General features: G+C 39.6%; 1 protein-coding gene across 2 annotated transcripts in view; it reads right to left on the bottom strand.

Moving 5' to 3' along the window:
• Window positions 1-14,886, bottom strand: part of LOC127448886 (histone demethylase UTY-like) — a 54,986-nt gene that overhangs the window by 39,522 nt on the left and 578 nt on the right. For both annotated transcript variants that reach the window (XM_051711793.1, XM_051711794.1), the window contains exon 2: window positions 14,808-14,871. In XM_051711793.1, coding sequence (XP_051567753.1) covers window positions 14,808-14,871 — 64 coding nt within the window. The remainder of the gene's footprint in view (window positions 1-14,807; window positions 14,872-14,886) is intronic.

The raw sequence follows: 14,886 nt of genomic DNA, 5'->3' as shown, positions 1-14,886 counted from the left end.
AGCAGCGGCGCGTCAGGACGAGTCAGAGAGTCGACAAGAGTTTACTGTGGAGTCACACAGCTCTAAAAACAACCAACCCAACCCGTAAACTACAACAAACTGTTAACTAGGGGTGTAAATCGCCAGTTTCATCACGATACGATCTTATATTGATTCTTTTAGCCAGCGATCCGATGTTTGCCGATACCTCAAAGTCTGCCACAATACAATTTCAATCCAATTCACGGGCCTGCGATCGAAATTACGATATATGTGCCTATTTTTCACAATCAATTATATTTATTATGTCAAAAGAGCTCTCTGAAAAGTACAAATACAGTATCCACACTGGGACATCCACAACAAAATGTACTTCAGTTATTACAACAAAATAAATATAAATACACACAAAGTCATACAATCACACACAAGTGATCAATCGTTTGATGACAGATCATTGGCTTGTAGAATGAGGGAAACACTACAGTGACAATGTCATCTCTACAATAGTCAAGCAAGTCTTTCAATCCAAAATACTTAAATAACCACGACATGAGTGTGTGCTATCAGTGTTTTTTCTTGGCTTCATCTTCCACAGATGTATTGAAAAATTGTTACAGTTAAATGTGATGAATGTTAGTAAGGGTGTTGATGTGACGATGTGAAAAGTCTTGTAATTGATGCTGGTGCAGGGCAAGCATTTTGTCTTTCAGAAAATGTGGGGCTCTTTAGAAGTTTGACATGGTTGAATTGCTCCAAAGTGCTTTAAAATGAAAATTCTCATGTAGAATTTAAATGTGTTGCATGCGCCACCATATTGAGGGAAGCCTGATTTAATTGCGCACGTGAGCCGCTCCGCACTATCCTGTTACCGGAGCTCGCAGCCCTGTTGATGCGCCGCAAACGGATAGAGCAGAGAGCAACTCCAATCACTCCGCGCACATACGTGTCCCACGAGAAGCATATTTAGCGCTTATAAAGCGATATGAATATCAAAAGGTTGCTGCATCACATAACGGAAATGCGTACAGATGTGGCTGGCATTACATCGTTAAAATAAAGGTGCATATAAAAAAAAATATATATATACACACATCTATCTTTACGCTTTTCATAGGACCTTGCAGATGATGAAAAAACAGTGATTTATATTCCATAAAATACGATAATCTGATAGCTAATGGAGAGATTGTGATAAAAAGATAAAGCTCAACAGGAATCTGAGTCTGGTGTGACATGACACCTGTATTTGCTTAACTAGCTTGAAGAAAGCCACTGGTGGGTAATGTAGGGCTTTACTGGTTGTTTAGATCAGTGTTACTATCAGAAATAATTAATAATCATTTCTGTAGTTATTAATTAATATTTAGATTAATCAATTGAATCTAACTCATTAAAACCTCATATGGGGCTCCAGTAAATGTAGTGCGCTACGTTTAGGAGCAAGTTTGGCTATTAGCAATAATTATCAAAGATAATTACTAATTATTAAAATCAATAGAACATTGATGAGAATCAATGTTAGCTTTTTTAATCCTTTAAAATTAACAATTATCAAAGATAATCGTTAATTGTTAACATCGATGAAACATTAATTAAAATTAACACTAGCTTATTGATCATTCAAATTCAATCAAAGATAATTATCAATTATCAAAAATCAATAGAATATTAATAAGGATTAACATTGACGGGGCACCACCCTGAAATCAGGGACTAATAACCAGATAGTAAAACAGTCTCAATATTACATTGTTTTCTTAGGAAAATCGACATCCGAAGAATATCGATTTTCGGCAAAAAAACAATGAATGAAGGTTTGAATCCGAGCACTGACATCCCGTCAGCACGACACAGGCATATGCAAAACAAACCAAAACACTTCTCTTTGTAATATAAACAAAGTTTATTTATGCAGTAATATCAATTAATAATTAATACAATGCAGTCAATAAACTTCCGACTTACAACTACAAACTAAACAGTGATATGATTAGATATGGAAATAAATATAATCCTATAACACATAAGGGGTGTGTGTGTGTGTTAGTACGAGAGAGAGAGAGAGAGAGAGAGAGAGGATTAAGTGACAGCCCTAAAGCCGATTTCGCAATAGTGGGAGAGAAAACAGCTGTCAGTTTATCACTCAGAGACGCGGTGGACGGCTCGTAAACAGTCCCGCGTTATTTGACTCTTTAATGGATGAACTCAGTTGCTGTCTCACCCGCGATGGCGAAATTGCACAACAGTCCAATTTGGTTGGACCACAATACAGCAAAACAAATTCGTGATAATTAATACCCTGAGTATTAATAATGAGCGGACATGGCGGTCCGTAAACTGTACAAGCAAAAACCTTGAAACACAACAATAACACGCTATAATATTCTGTCTCTGCCCAGACGTAAACCTCTTACTTGAATCGCATGAGGACACAGGTAGAATGTGTTTTCCTCCGTCCTTTAACTTTGACCCGGTTCCTTGAGGCTCGGGTGATGACGGGAGGTTTCCTCGCTCTGTCGGCGGGCGGTACGGCTGCTGATTCTCGGCGGGCTGGCGGAGAACTCAGAAATGTCAACTTGATTGAAGATGGAAGAGAAATCTTTAATCTCTTCACTTCTGTAGGCAAACGGGTGAAGATGCGGATTGCTCGGCGGTCTCCTTCAGATCCGTTAGTGTTTGGTTGAACACAGAGTAATCTCAACTCGTCCAGTGAGATGGAGATTGTATGGCTACAGTTTCAAGTCGGACGTTACTTCCTTGTGCCACGAGGCTGCACCTGAGAGCAGCAAAGAGCTGCATCCACACACTGCAAACAAAGTCGCTGGAAGCAACTCACGAAACATTTCAGAGGTATTTCAACTCCTGATGATGTCATGTTTGAGGGACGTTCTGTTGTGTGCCTCATCCAATAGGAGTTGAGAGTTCGATCCTTTAGTGAGCAAGGCTTCATGGATTTGTAGTCTGTTTTGGACTCCCTTTGTTTGATTTTGGCACAATTTTTATCAGTAAGATTTACGACTTGGAAGGTGGGGGCTTGAGTTAGGTTTTTACGACTGTGTTAGGCCTGCCTTTGTCTTCTATCTGAATACATGAGGCCCAACAGTAATTAAGAAGCAACAACTCAAATACTCACCGTTTGTACTAGGGCTGGGTATCACCAACAACGTCACGATACGTATCCTGTACAGAGGCCACGATACGATACATAACATGATACGTGTTAATTTTGTATACCAGTTGTTCATAGTAAACCGTATGTAACTGTATATCATTTTGCACCAAAACACAATAAGGTCCATAAAGATAAGAAAAGCAAAATAAATAATTCTGTGACCAAAATGCAAATGACTTATTGGCCTTTTCTTCTTTCTGCTTTTCAAGTATTGTGTGCTACCCTTACTATACTTTCCAATATTATGGCTCAAAATCAAACTTGGTTAAAGTGTGCAACAGTTAGGCATAAATCCTCAAAAATTAAACTACAGGAGTCAAACACAACTTACTTCTACACACTGTTCTTGTATTCAAACGAAGGGTTTTTTAATAATCATAACATGAAACTGTTGCTCTGTTTAGATGCTGTATTAACATTCATGTTGGGAGATCTGATCACAAGAGGACAGCGCAAAATACAGGAGCGCACAGGGTCCGAAACGTACAGGTCGGCAGGAAGATGAGCTAAATTACCTGCCTGTGTGCAAAAAGTAGCCGCCTTTAGTTTAATTTCATACCCTGGTTGAGAGTAAAAGTGCATATAACCAGAGATCATTTAGCAGAGACGGGGCACTTCTATTAAAATGAATGGGAGAAAGTGGAACACCCAACCAAGGAGATCTAGCGCCCAACGGTCAACTGATGTAGAAAGGAAGTCCCGCCTTACAGTTAAAAGAGCCAATCACCTTTAGATACAGACATCGCCTGTCAATCAACTCTAGAACGTATAGCTAATGCCCAAGCACAAGCTGGGAAAATTTTGTTTTTTAGCGTAATATGAGGTAAAGCAGCACTATTTATGATAGCGGATTTGATTAAATTGCTGATTTGAAATATGTTCTTTGATCGTAATCTTGACCAATCGTTTTTGAGATTTCAGTATTTCTCCGTTCAAGTAGATATGAGCTGCACTGGCATGACTAGAAATTACCTGTCGAGAACATTCCAGAGATGCCCGACAGTGAACTGACTCGCTAGAAAGACTTTAATATAACCGGCTTTATCTTGACATTTATACTGGTAATGGACGCCCATATATTTTGGTTTTGCAAGTAGCAAGAACATGAGTCTCTCATCTTTCTACTGCTCAGGTGAATGAAAGCCAACTTGTCTTGCGTGATAGACGTGATCACGCAAACTTTCAAAGTGCTTCATAATATTGATACAGACACGGCTTCATCGATTCGCGCATCGGCAAGGAGAACATAACGATGTATCATCATATCAATATTTTGAACACAGTCCTAGTTTCTACCAACTACTGTCTACTACAGTGATCTTATAATATTGACATCGGTTTAGGCCAAAAATTACACAAAGAAACTGCAGATGACACAGTGAATTTAAATATGATCCACTGTTTCAAACAGACCCTGCATGAGTTATTTTACATACAATTATGTTTACGTGTAGCATTCAACCCAATGCCAACCGACCCGCCGGCCAGACCCCCACGACACAGTGACCCAGTTCAGTCAGCGCAGCTCTACACGGGTCAGATCGCTTGTGCTGTGACATGAGAAATGAACTCTATTCAAGCAACTTTCAATGTCACAACCAGAAGATGCAGCAGACCTCGTCATTTAAATGTTTGTATGTTTCATACCACAGTATGATGATGATGGTTAGTGTTATTTTGGTTTGATGACCTGGTCGAGTTCAGTGTGTACACATGACAGACCGTCACATTCTCCACAAGTCACCGACTGACCTCAAGTTCATTCAGCAGGACTCGACTGAACCTCCAACACAACACCGTTACACAGTTTTATTCCTTCATTTTTAAAATATTAAATGTTGGACGTTTTCTCCAGCACTGACGTAGAAAAAAGGACAAAGTGTGACATCTGAATGTAATGTTGCATGTGGACAATAAATAAATTGCCAAAAGTTAAACAAGATTATCAACATTCATGTAAACCTATTCCAGATCAGGGCTTCTCCACTGTTTCTGCTTCAGGACCCTGATTTTACCAAACATAACCTGAATTTAATGAATTCTGGGTGGAATTTTCTTCAACCTTGTGTAGTCTTGTTGATGGTTTTGAGGATAAGTTCATGTCACACAACCCGTCCATGTTGACATCTGTATAATTTGAGGAGCTTCTATCTAGTGACAGATGAATTTGCTTGGGCTGAGTATTGATACAGATTTCCCGATTCGATTCAGATGCACAAGCTCTCGATTCAATATCGATTCTTACTTATTATCGATTATATATTATTTCAGTTATAATGTCCCTTTACTTACATATAAAAGAAAGTCTCTATCAGATAATGCTGTGAATTATACAGGGGACCTTTAACTAGGTTCATTAGGAAAATATTCATTTTACTAATTATATTTTACTAATTTTTCATCATTTTCGCCACATATTGGCTGTATTCAATCAATAAATACGATATTATATTTCATATGTTATTTTTGTTACATATTTGTTAAATTTAACAATTTGTATTATTTACAAGTATCTGCATTGATTTGTTGAACACGTGCTAAAACTGGTACTGTCTCTTTAAGAAAAAACAGCATTTCTGTAAACCGCGTCTTTAAATGAGCGTATATTAACGAGAGAGGACTCAAATGGCTTTATCTCATCTGTGTGACACATGATTAGAATTAAATGTTTTTTGTAGTTGTTTTTGATCATCAACTGACTGTAAAGAACAGAAAGGATATTAAAAGACACATTATTCAATGACAAATGTGTTGTGTGAATCTCATCTTGAACACACATTACACGGAACAACTTTTACTCTCAACACGCTGTGAAAAGATCTCTCTGATGAACACTTCACGACTAAACTACACAATCACTGCTGAGAGAAATAGAAACATTTACCAGCTAGTTGCCAAAAATATTCACTTTAGTTGTGTAGTGTGAAATTTGGTGGCAAATGCGAGTGATTTCCTCTCGTTGTAGTCGAGGGTTGAGCATTGAGGGAAACATCGATCTTGGGATTTAATTATCGAGATCGTTCATATGAAGATTGCGATTAATCAGAAAAATATTATTTTTACCCACCCCTAGAATTTGCACCAAAATTGGATGCACAACCTTTGACATCAACCACAAAGATATGGGAAGTGTTTTCTCCCTTTTTTTAAGAACGTTAAACGCACATTTTATTTGCTATACAAACTATGCATGATTATATGGTTAGTAGCAATTTATTATTTGTGATCATATCAACAGAACAGACCTACAACCTATTTTTGGGTCATGACCCAACAGTTGAGAAGCACTGAACTAGATATAACCATTTATTACCCTATACTGGACTGCACCATCTGCTATTTAGGAGGCCAGTGTTATCAATAACCTTTCAAAATATCTGAGACATTTAGAGAAGGACCATAAACATTTGAACGTGGTATTTATAATATCATACATGTATAGTCAGACACATCAATGCCTTTCTAGAATAAATCAATAAGCTGGGTTACTGATCAACCATAAACACTGACATGGATGCAGGATAATAAAAAGGACACCCTGAAGAGTCAACTCCGAACAAAGACACATAAATCTATATTCTAGAGTCACAGATAATACACATAGACAATACAGATTAAGAGACACAACAAGTGTGTAAAATAAGAAATAGTCTGTATCTCCCTCAACCAGCAACATTAAGATCAAAGCACCAATCTTGGACCATTGTCCTGATTTACACCTGGTATTAAGATGTGTTTTTGTCAATCCGATCACATGTGGTCAGTGGTAAATACAGGTTTAAACGGGGTCTGAATCATTCTGTTATCAGATCGCTGAAATCACATAGGAGGTAGTCAAAAACACGAGACCACAGCGCATTTGGGGTGTAATTGCTAAACTGTCCTGATGCGTCCCGAACAGCAGTGAAGCACCACCCCCACACCTGTCAATCAACAGAAACTGGCACAGTTTAAAGAAGCGGCTTTAAAAGGAAATAACCATCCGATCTGAACATTTGAAAAAGTGGATAACACACAAGCATGAGAATTTCACACATCATCTTCAGTGTGTCTGATATCAACATGCAGAGACACAGATGAGAAGCATATCTGAAGCTCATCAGGTAATCCACAAGAATAACAGATAATTTTGCTTGAAATGTTGCATTTTTGCATAGATTACATTTCAACTGCTTCTGGGAGACAGCACGCCAGTTTTGTTCACACGTTTTGCCTTTTATGACTTTTTTGTGGTTTGTTATCATGCATTAACACACTGACAGAGTGATTGATGCATGTTGTCATAAAACCAGAGACCCTCTTCGCAAAATCCAAAATCTAGTGGTCAAAGGAGACCAGGTGTAAACAGTGATGTGTCTCGTGTAGGGATGTGCATGAATTATAGACTGAGTAATAATTCTGCACCAGATCGAATATTAAAAACGCTACTCGAATATCACAAACTGATTTTCCTTTCTGCATTTCCCTGCCGTGATCTCTCATCAAATCTCTGTTGAGTCCACTGGGGGGCGCTGTGGATATGTGTGGTCGAGGTGTTGGATGAGAGAAGAAGATATGATGGCGTCTGTGCTTTTGAAAGCAAAGCCAGTTTGGCAATACTAGTAATATTTTGATTCTTGATGGAGTCATGCAAACCGACTAATGAGGATCTGCTTTTATGGTGGAAATGTGAAGTGTTGCGAGAAACCCGAAGCTGATCAGACCAGTATGTGTGTATGTGTGTTAAATCTCTCAACATTTTATAAAAAACTTTTTCATCACTTCAACTCAATTCTACACACTTTTCTGTCAAAATGCAAATGGTTTAATGTAAAATATACTGTATAGCCTATGATATCAATGAGATGTACATGAAATTGCTATAATTATCGGTTATTGATGAAACTCTTTTACACAATATTCACTCATAATTCACTAACAAACATAAAGCAGTCTGTAAATTTGGGAATAAAAGGAATATTCTGGGTAAGCTTGACCGCATTTGTGTCATAATGTTGATTACCATAAAAATGAATTTCGACTCGTTCCTCCTCTTCTTTAAAAAAGCACAAATGTGTGTTCCAGTGAGACACTTACAATGGAAGTCAATGGGGTCAATCTGTAAACATTAAAATACTCACTGTTTCAAAAGTATAGACACAAGACTGGGGGAGGCGCTGATATACCGATAGACACAATAAAACGGTACCTGGTATAGATTTTGGATTATCGTCTCTCTCAGTTATGCAAAATCGCCACCACGTGGCAAGAAATGTGCACAGCATTCACGTTACACATACGTCAGAGCGGCTTCACGCAAGGCTAGGAAAAAGCCAAATGAAGAAACATGGAAAGGGATTTTTCAGGCACTGACAATTTTTAAGCGGACACCGCAGCAAATTCAATTACATTCATCTTGCGTTCTCAATAGGCTTCTGACACGTGCAGCTGCGTTTCAAGTGAATGTCGTGCACACTATTTCTGGATCATGTAAGTGTGCAAGAGTCCAGCAGGCTTCTCAATCCGGTTCACAAACCACAAAACGTACGTTTATTTTATGTAAAGCGCTATGGAGGAACTCAAACAGCAAGACAGTCTGACATTCTAACCAGCACTGACGAAGAAAACAACTAAAACAAGGTGTCATGCGGGTTTTTTAAAGTACACATCGTCTTAATAAAATTCTGTTTGATGTTAGATATTAGGAAAAAAAACTGCCTTCAGATATTCATCTATTCTCAAAGACATGACTTTAAACATTAAGAGCCTAATGAAGTGTTCATTTCCCTTGATATTGTTTTATGTATTATCTCTTTTGTTGCATTGCTTTGAGATGTCAAATTACTTACATTTATAATAATAATAATAATAATAATACTTGTCAACAACATCAGACTGAAATGTGGCATAGTGAAATTTAGCATTATGGTAAGGTTGATTTAAAACCAAATAGGTTTATTACTTTGTGTTTGTCAAATTCGAAAGAGAAAATGTAGTTGAAGTAGTTTTCATTTATAAAGTATTTAATTCACTTACTGGATTATCTAAAAATAGGTATTACAATATGCCTGTTTAATTTATGAACCAATTTTTATAGATTTTTTTTTCTTTTAGAAATTGAAGTATATTGTGATATACGTTATCATAATATAAAATTATTCTTATTGTGATATAAGATGTCATATTGCCCACCCTACAAAACATGTAAACAATCTGTTAACATGATTTTAATGTTATAAAAACCACATACTAAACTTTTCTGTGTAAAGTTATATCCAATTTTACAACTTTGTTACCAAAACCTAAAAAGACTGTAAAAACGACAATTTAAGCAACTTTACAGCTCAAATAAAACATGAGTTTTAACAGAAGAATGAATGTAAGTGCATTTATAAAATTATAATCTTCACATTTCTGACTTTAAACCCTCTTAAAATTGGCCCCATTGACTTCCATTGTAAGTGTCTCACTGGAACACACATTTGTGCTTTTATTAAAGAAAAGGAGGAACGAGTCGAAATATATTTTTGTGGTAATCAACATTATGACACAAATGCTGTCGACTGAACTGAACTTGAATTGAATCCAGAATATTCCTTTGAAACGAGCTGGAACTAACACTCCTCAATTAGCCAAGCAGCCTGTTATTGACCAACATATCAGTGGATTATTGTGCCAATCACTGATGAAAATGATAAAGAGTAGGGGTGTAACGACTCACTCATTTTCTCGATGCATCCATTAGTAATCCTGTCAATTTAATTCATCGATCTTGAAATATGATTTTTTAATCAAGAATTGTTAGTGATGGTCAAAAGTCGATTTAATCGAGATTCAGCAAATGAGTATTCACATTTTTAGGATATATAAATAATAAATTAGTTACATGTGCGACGTAAATGAGACATGCGCGGCTTCATTCTCTAGCACTGCACACTATTCCATCTCTCTTCACGGGATTGCGCCTGCTCTCCGTTCATCCGAAACTCTCACTGAAACTTTCTGAGCAGCTTCCAGAATCTATTAAGCACATTATGTCTGACATCTCCTCCGGATGGCCACTACCTCACAAATAATATGACAGCTCACAATAGTGCTCTTGTTGCGTCAAACGGGCTCAAACCATTCGATACAGCTGCCAACTCGCTGCGTGGCCACTAGGGTTGGGAACCGAGAACCGGTTCCATTCTTTAAAAAATACTGGAACCGTATGATCTTCGAGACTTTCGGTTTCATTAACGGTTCTCCAGTATGCAATTTTCCACTGATGTGGCTGGAAAAGCGTCCTCAAATACTCTGTTTACTGTTTCCAGCAGCACATCTCTGCAGCAGCGCTGTCCTCGACTGACCCTACAGCGACTGACCCCACGACCCTACAGCGACCCACTCTACAGCGACTGACGCCACGACCCTACAGCGACCCACCCTACAGCGACTGACCCCACGACCCTACAGCGACCGACCCCACGACCCCACAGTGACCGACCCCACAGCGACCGACCCCACGACCCTACAGCGACCGACTCCACAACCCTACAGCGACCGACTCCACAACCCTACAGCGACCGACCCCACGACCCTACAGCGACCCACCCTACAGCGACCGACCCCACGACCCTACAGCGACCCACCCTACAGCGACCGACTCCACGACCCTACAGCGACCCACCCTACAGCGACTGACCCCACGACCCCACAGCGACCGACCCCACAGCGACCGACCCCACGACCCTACAGCGACCCACCCTACAGCGACCGACCCCACGACCCTACAGCGACCGACCCTACAGTAACCGACCCCACGACCCTACAGTGACCGACCCCACAGTGACCCACCCCCCGACTGTACAGTGACCCACCCTACAGCGACTGACCCCATAACCCCACAGCAACCAACCCCACGACCCCACAGCGTAAAACACACAGATCTACTAGTGTATTTAAATCCCAATCGAATGAGTCTCGAGCCTGCTCGTTTTACAGCATGAAACATACAGCGCTTCCAGTGTACAAGTAATCTTATACTGATCTGCAAGTTATGAATGTCCAACTCGACATTAAATAAGAACGGTTGAAGTCTCACAAGTCTGAAGTACAAAACACCGTCTTAACTGTCTCTGGAACAGTTTCTGTTTATTTAATGATGACCCGTGTCTCTATTAAATCAAGCAGTGCAGTTACTGACAGATTGTTCATATGACAGTGTATAATTAAAGACACACAAGTACAAGTTTTGTTGTAATAAGTGGAATTTTATAAAATAATAAATGAATTAATGAAATATGCCATCACATTTCATGTTGGTTTAGATTTCTTTATTTAAAATAGAGTAAGGATCTATTATTGTATTGTATTTATATCTCTAAAAGTCTACAAACACCTTTTACAAGAACTGTATTAATTAGTGATTTTTATCTGCTCTGTACAAATCTGAAATGATCTCATTATTTGGTAACAGACAGCAGAGGACAGTTAATGCAATAAGAATTGCATTTCTCATTTCTAAATAATTATTTAAAAAAAGTACTAAAACAATTACTGGAACCGTTACTGGAACCATTAAGGAACCGGAATCAAAAATTCCTTACGATCCCCAACCCTAGTGGCCACTACTGGGGCGGAAATTAAGGAGAGTTTGGGGCAAAAATGCCATTAAAAATCATAAACATGCTCCCGAAATTCAAAATGTGGAAGCAAAAATTGCCCTCATAATGAATTCTTCTGTTTTATTTGTAACCTCTGATCTAGCTGATGTTTGTGTAATGTTTAGGGTAAGACATATAGATTCTCAGACTAAAGAATTTGTATTATTGAATTGATTAAATTGACATTTTGACATAAACGGATAATTATGCCCTCATAAAGGTAAAAAAATGCCCCTGAAAATCAAATACAGGGGCAAATATTGCCCATAAAAGTTAATTTCTGACTGGGTTCCTACTGAAATAAAGTGATTTAATTGTGAGGAAATGTATTTAGCGGTTATTTTCTATAAGATAAAATAGTGCCATTTTACCGGTATCAATGTTTATTTGGGGACTTGGTGTGCAGAAAACATTTACATTGAAGTCATCTATATGATTGCTTTTCTCTTTGAAACTGAATGTATTCAGATGATATCTGGATTATTTTACTGATTCAGGGTCCCCATGCTCAAAGAATACCTGGAAATATCAGGGAATTTTAAAATTGTGATTTCAAGGCCTGTTAAAGTCATGCAAATTAATACAAATATTTTTTTATAGTGAAAAATGGAATTCTTTTCTAGCTCTGAAATATTTTATTGGCATACTGTACTATTATTGTATTCCCAGTAGCCTGTATGTGCAGTACACGTATTTAACGTGTTCTCTTTCAAGTTACTTCTGCTGGAATAAACAATCTGAAGTAGTTTGCCTTTTTCTTGCTTAAGACACATTAGGGGAAAATGCAGAATCGAATTGTTAATCAAATTTCATTGTAAATCGAATCTAACTGAATCGTTTTGAATTAGCAAAAATCGTTTTTGCAAAGATTCACACCTCTAATAAATTATATTCACTGTGACCCACAGAAGAGTGATGGAGAATGACATCAGATCAGCGCTGCTGATCACTTAAACTGTGTGTAAATGAAGTCAAATCACAGGAACACTTGATCATGACACACACATGTACAGTGTACTAAAGCTCTGTGCGAGTGAAACAAAAGTCTGATGTTTAGAATCAGAGAAGAGGGGACTATCAGTCTTTGTTCGCCACCTAGTGCGAGAGTGTGTTCACTACCTAGTGTGTGTGTTCGCAACCTAGTTTGTGTGTGTGTGTGTGTGTGTTCACTGCCTAGTGTGAGTGTGTTCACTGCCTAGTGTGTGTGTGTGTGTTCACTGCCTAGTGTGTGTGTTCACTACCTAATGTGTGTGTGTTCACTGCCTAGTGTGCGTGTTCACTGCCTAGTGTGCGTGTTCACTGCCTAGTGTGCGTGTTCACTGCCTAGTGTGCGTGTTCACTGCCTAGTGTGCGCGCGTGCGTGTTCACTGCCTAGTGTGTGTGTGTGTGTGTGTGTTCACTACCTAGTGTGTGTGTGTGTGTGTGTGTGTTCACTGCCTAGTGTGTGTGTGTGTTCACTGCCTAGTGTGTGTGTGTGTTCACTGCCTACTGTGTGTTCACTACCTAATGTGTGTGTGTTCACTGCCTAGTGTGCTCACTGCCTAGTGTGCGTTCACTGCCTAGTGTGCGTGCGCGTGCGTTCACTGCCTAGTGTGCGTGCGTGTTCACTGCCTAGTGTGCGTGCGCATGTGTGTTCACTACCTAGTGTGCGTGCGCATGTGTGTTCACTACCTAGTGTGCGTGCGCATGTGTGTTCACTACCTAGTGTGTGCGCATGTGTGTTCACTACCTAGTGTGTGTGTGTGTGTGTTCACTACCTAGTGTGTGTGTGTCTGTATGTTCACTACCTAGTGTGTGTGTGTCTGTATGTTCACTACCTAGTGTGTGTGTGTGTGTGTCTGTATGTTCACTACCTAGTGTGTGTGTGTTCACTACCTAGTGTGTGTGTGTGTGTGTGTGTGTGTTCACTACCTAGTGTGTGTGTTCACTACCTAGTGTGTGTGTGTGTCTGTATGTTCACTACCTAGTGTGTGTGTGTGTGTGTGTCTGTATGTTCACTACCTAGTGTGTGTGTGTGTTCACTACCTAGTGTGTGTGTGTGTGTGTTCACTACCTAGTGTGTGTGTGTGTGTGTTCACTACCTAGTGTGTGTGTGTGTGTGTGTGTGTGTGTGTGTGTGTGTTCACTACCTAGTGTTTGTGTGTGTGTCTGTATGTTGTTTCACAACACAACAAGATGTTGTCATATGAAGCCAGTTTCCCACAACACTTTACGAAGCTCACTGAAGCTCTGAATCAAACGGAACCGGGCTGAGATATGACATACATGTGTGGTACATGTGTGGTACATGTGAGGCAGCACTTTCTGCATTATAACGCGCTGTCACCCCTCCCCATCCCGCCATCTTGGGCCGACCCAAGCAGCCATTACCACCGCACACAAATCAACGTCTCTGCGCTCAAATATGATGATATCTGTCCGCTCAGGTCACTTCAGTGAACACATGTGCGTTCGCCTGTATGACATCATATGTGCGGTTTGCGTGAAACAAACGAAATCGATTCGGTCTCACTGATGTGAACGCAAAAGAGCAGCTGGAGTCAAACTCCTGCTCATGAAATCAAACATTACATGCATTCAACTACAGTCACCAAACCCTAACTAACCCAAACCATTCAACTACAGTCATGATCCAGCAACGCGACATCTCCGTACAGACGCGTCGCGTGAATGAGTGAAATGCGGGTTTCTGCACTGACGATAAACACAAACAATATGATACGATGTGCTGTTGAACATTACCCATCAAACTTGTGTTTGTTAAACTCATCTGAATCTGAGGAGACGCGTGCACCGACGGAGCAGCTCAGAACTTCACACAGAGCGGTTACATGCGAACAAACACAGAAAATGCAAATGAAGGCGTTTAATTCTGCGCGTTGGCCGCGTCGCGTCCATCAAATGCAACTCTCACACCCAAACCGTGCAGATCACCGGACAGCGTCAAGCATGAGAAAAGGTCATAACTCGGTGACATTGTGCACGCTGTGTGTGTTGTAAAGTATCGGTGCGGCAACGCGCGTCTTTACCTTTATCAGCAGGGCCTTCAAACTGGCGCCATCTTCATGAAGCCGCTGATCTCCGAACAGAGAGCTGCGAAACACACAA

This window comes from Myxocyprinus asiaticus, chromosome 12, assembly GCF_019703515.2.
Source record: "Myxocyprinus asiaticus isolate MX2 ecotype Aquarium Trade chromosome 12, UBuf_Myxa_2, whole genome shotgun sequence".
NCBI classification, from domain to species: domain Eukaryota; kingdom Metazoa; phylum Chordata; class Actinopteri; order Cypriniformes; family Catostomidae; genus Myxocyprinus; species Myxocyprinus asiaticus.
Note: the sequence above shows the minus strand (reverse complement) of the source record. Positions and strands in the feature narration are given on the sequence as shown.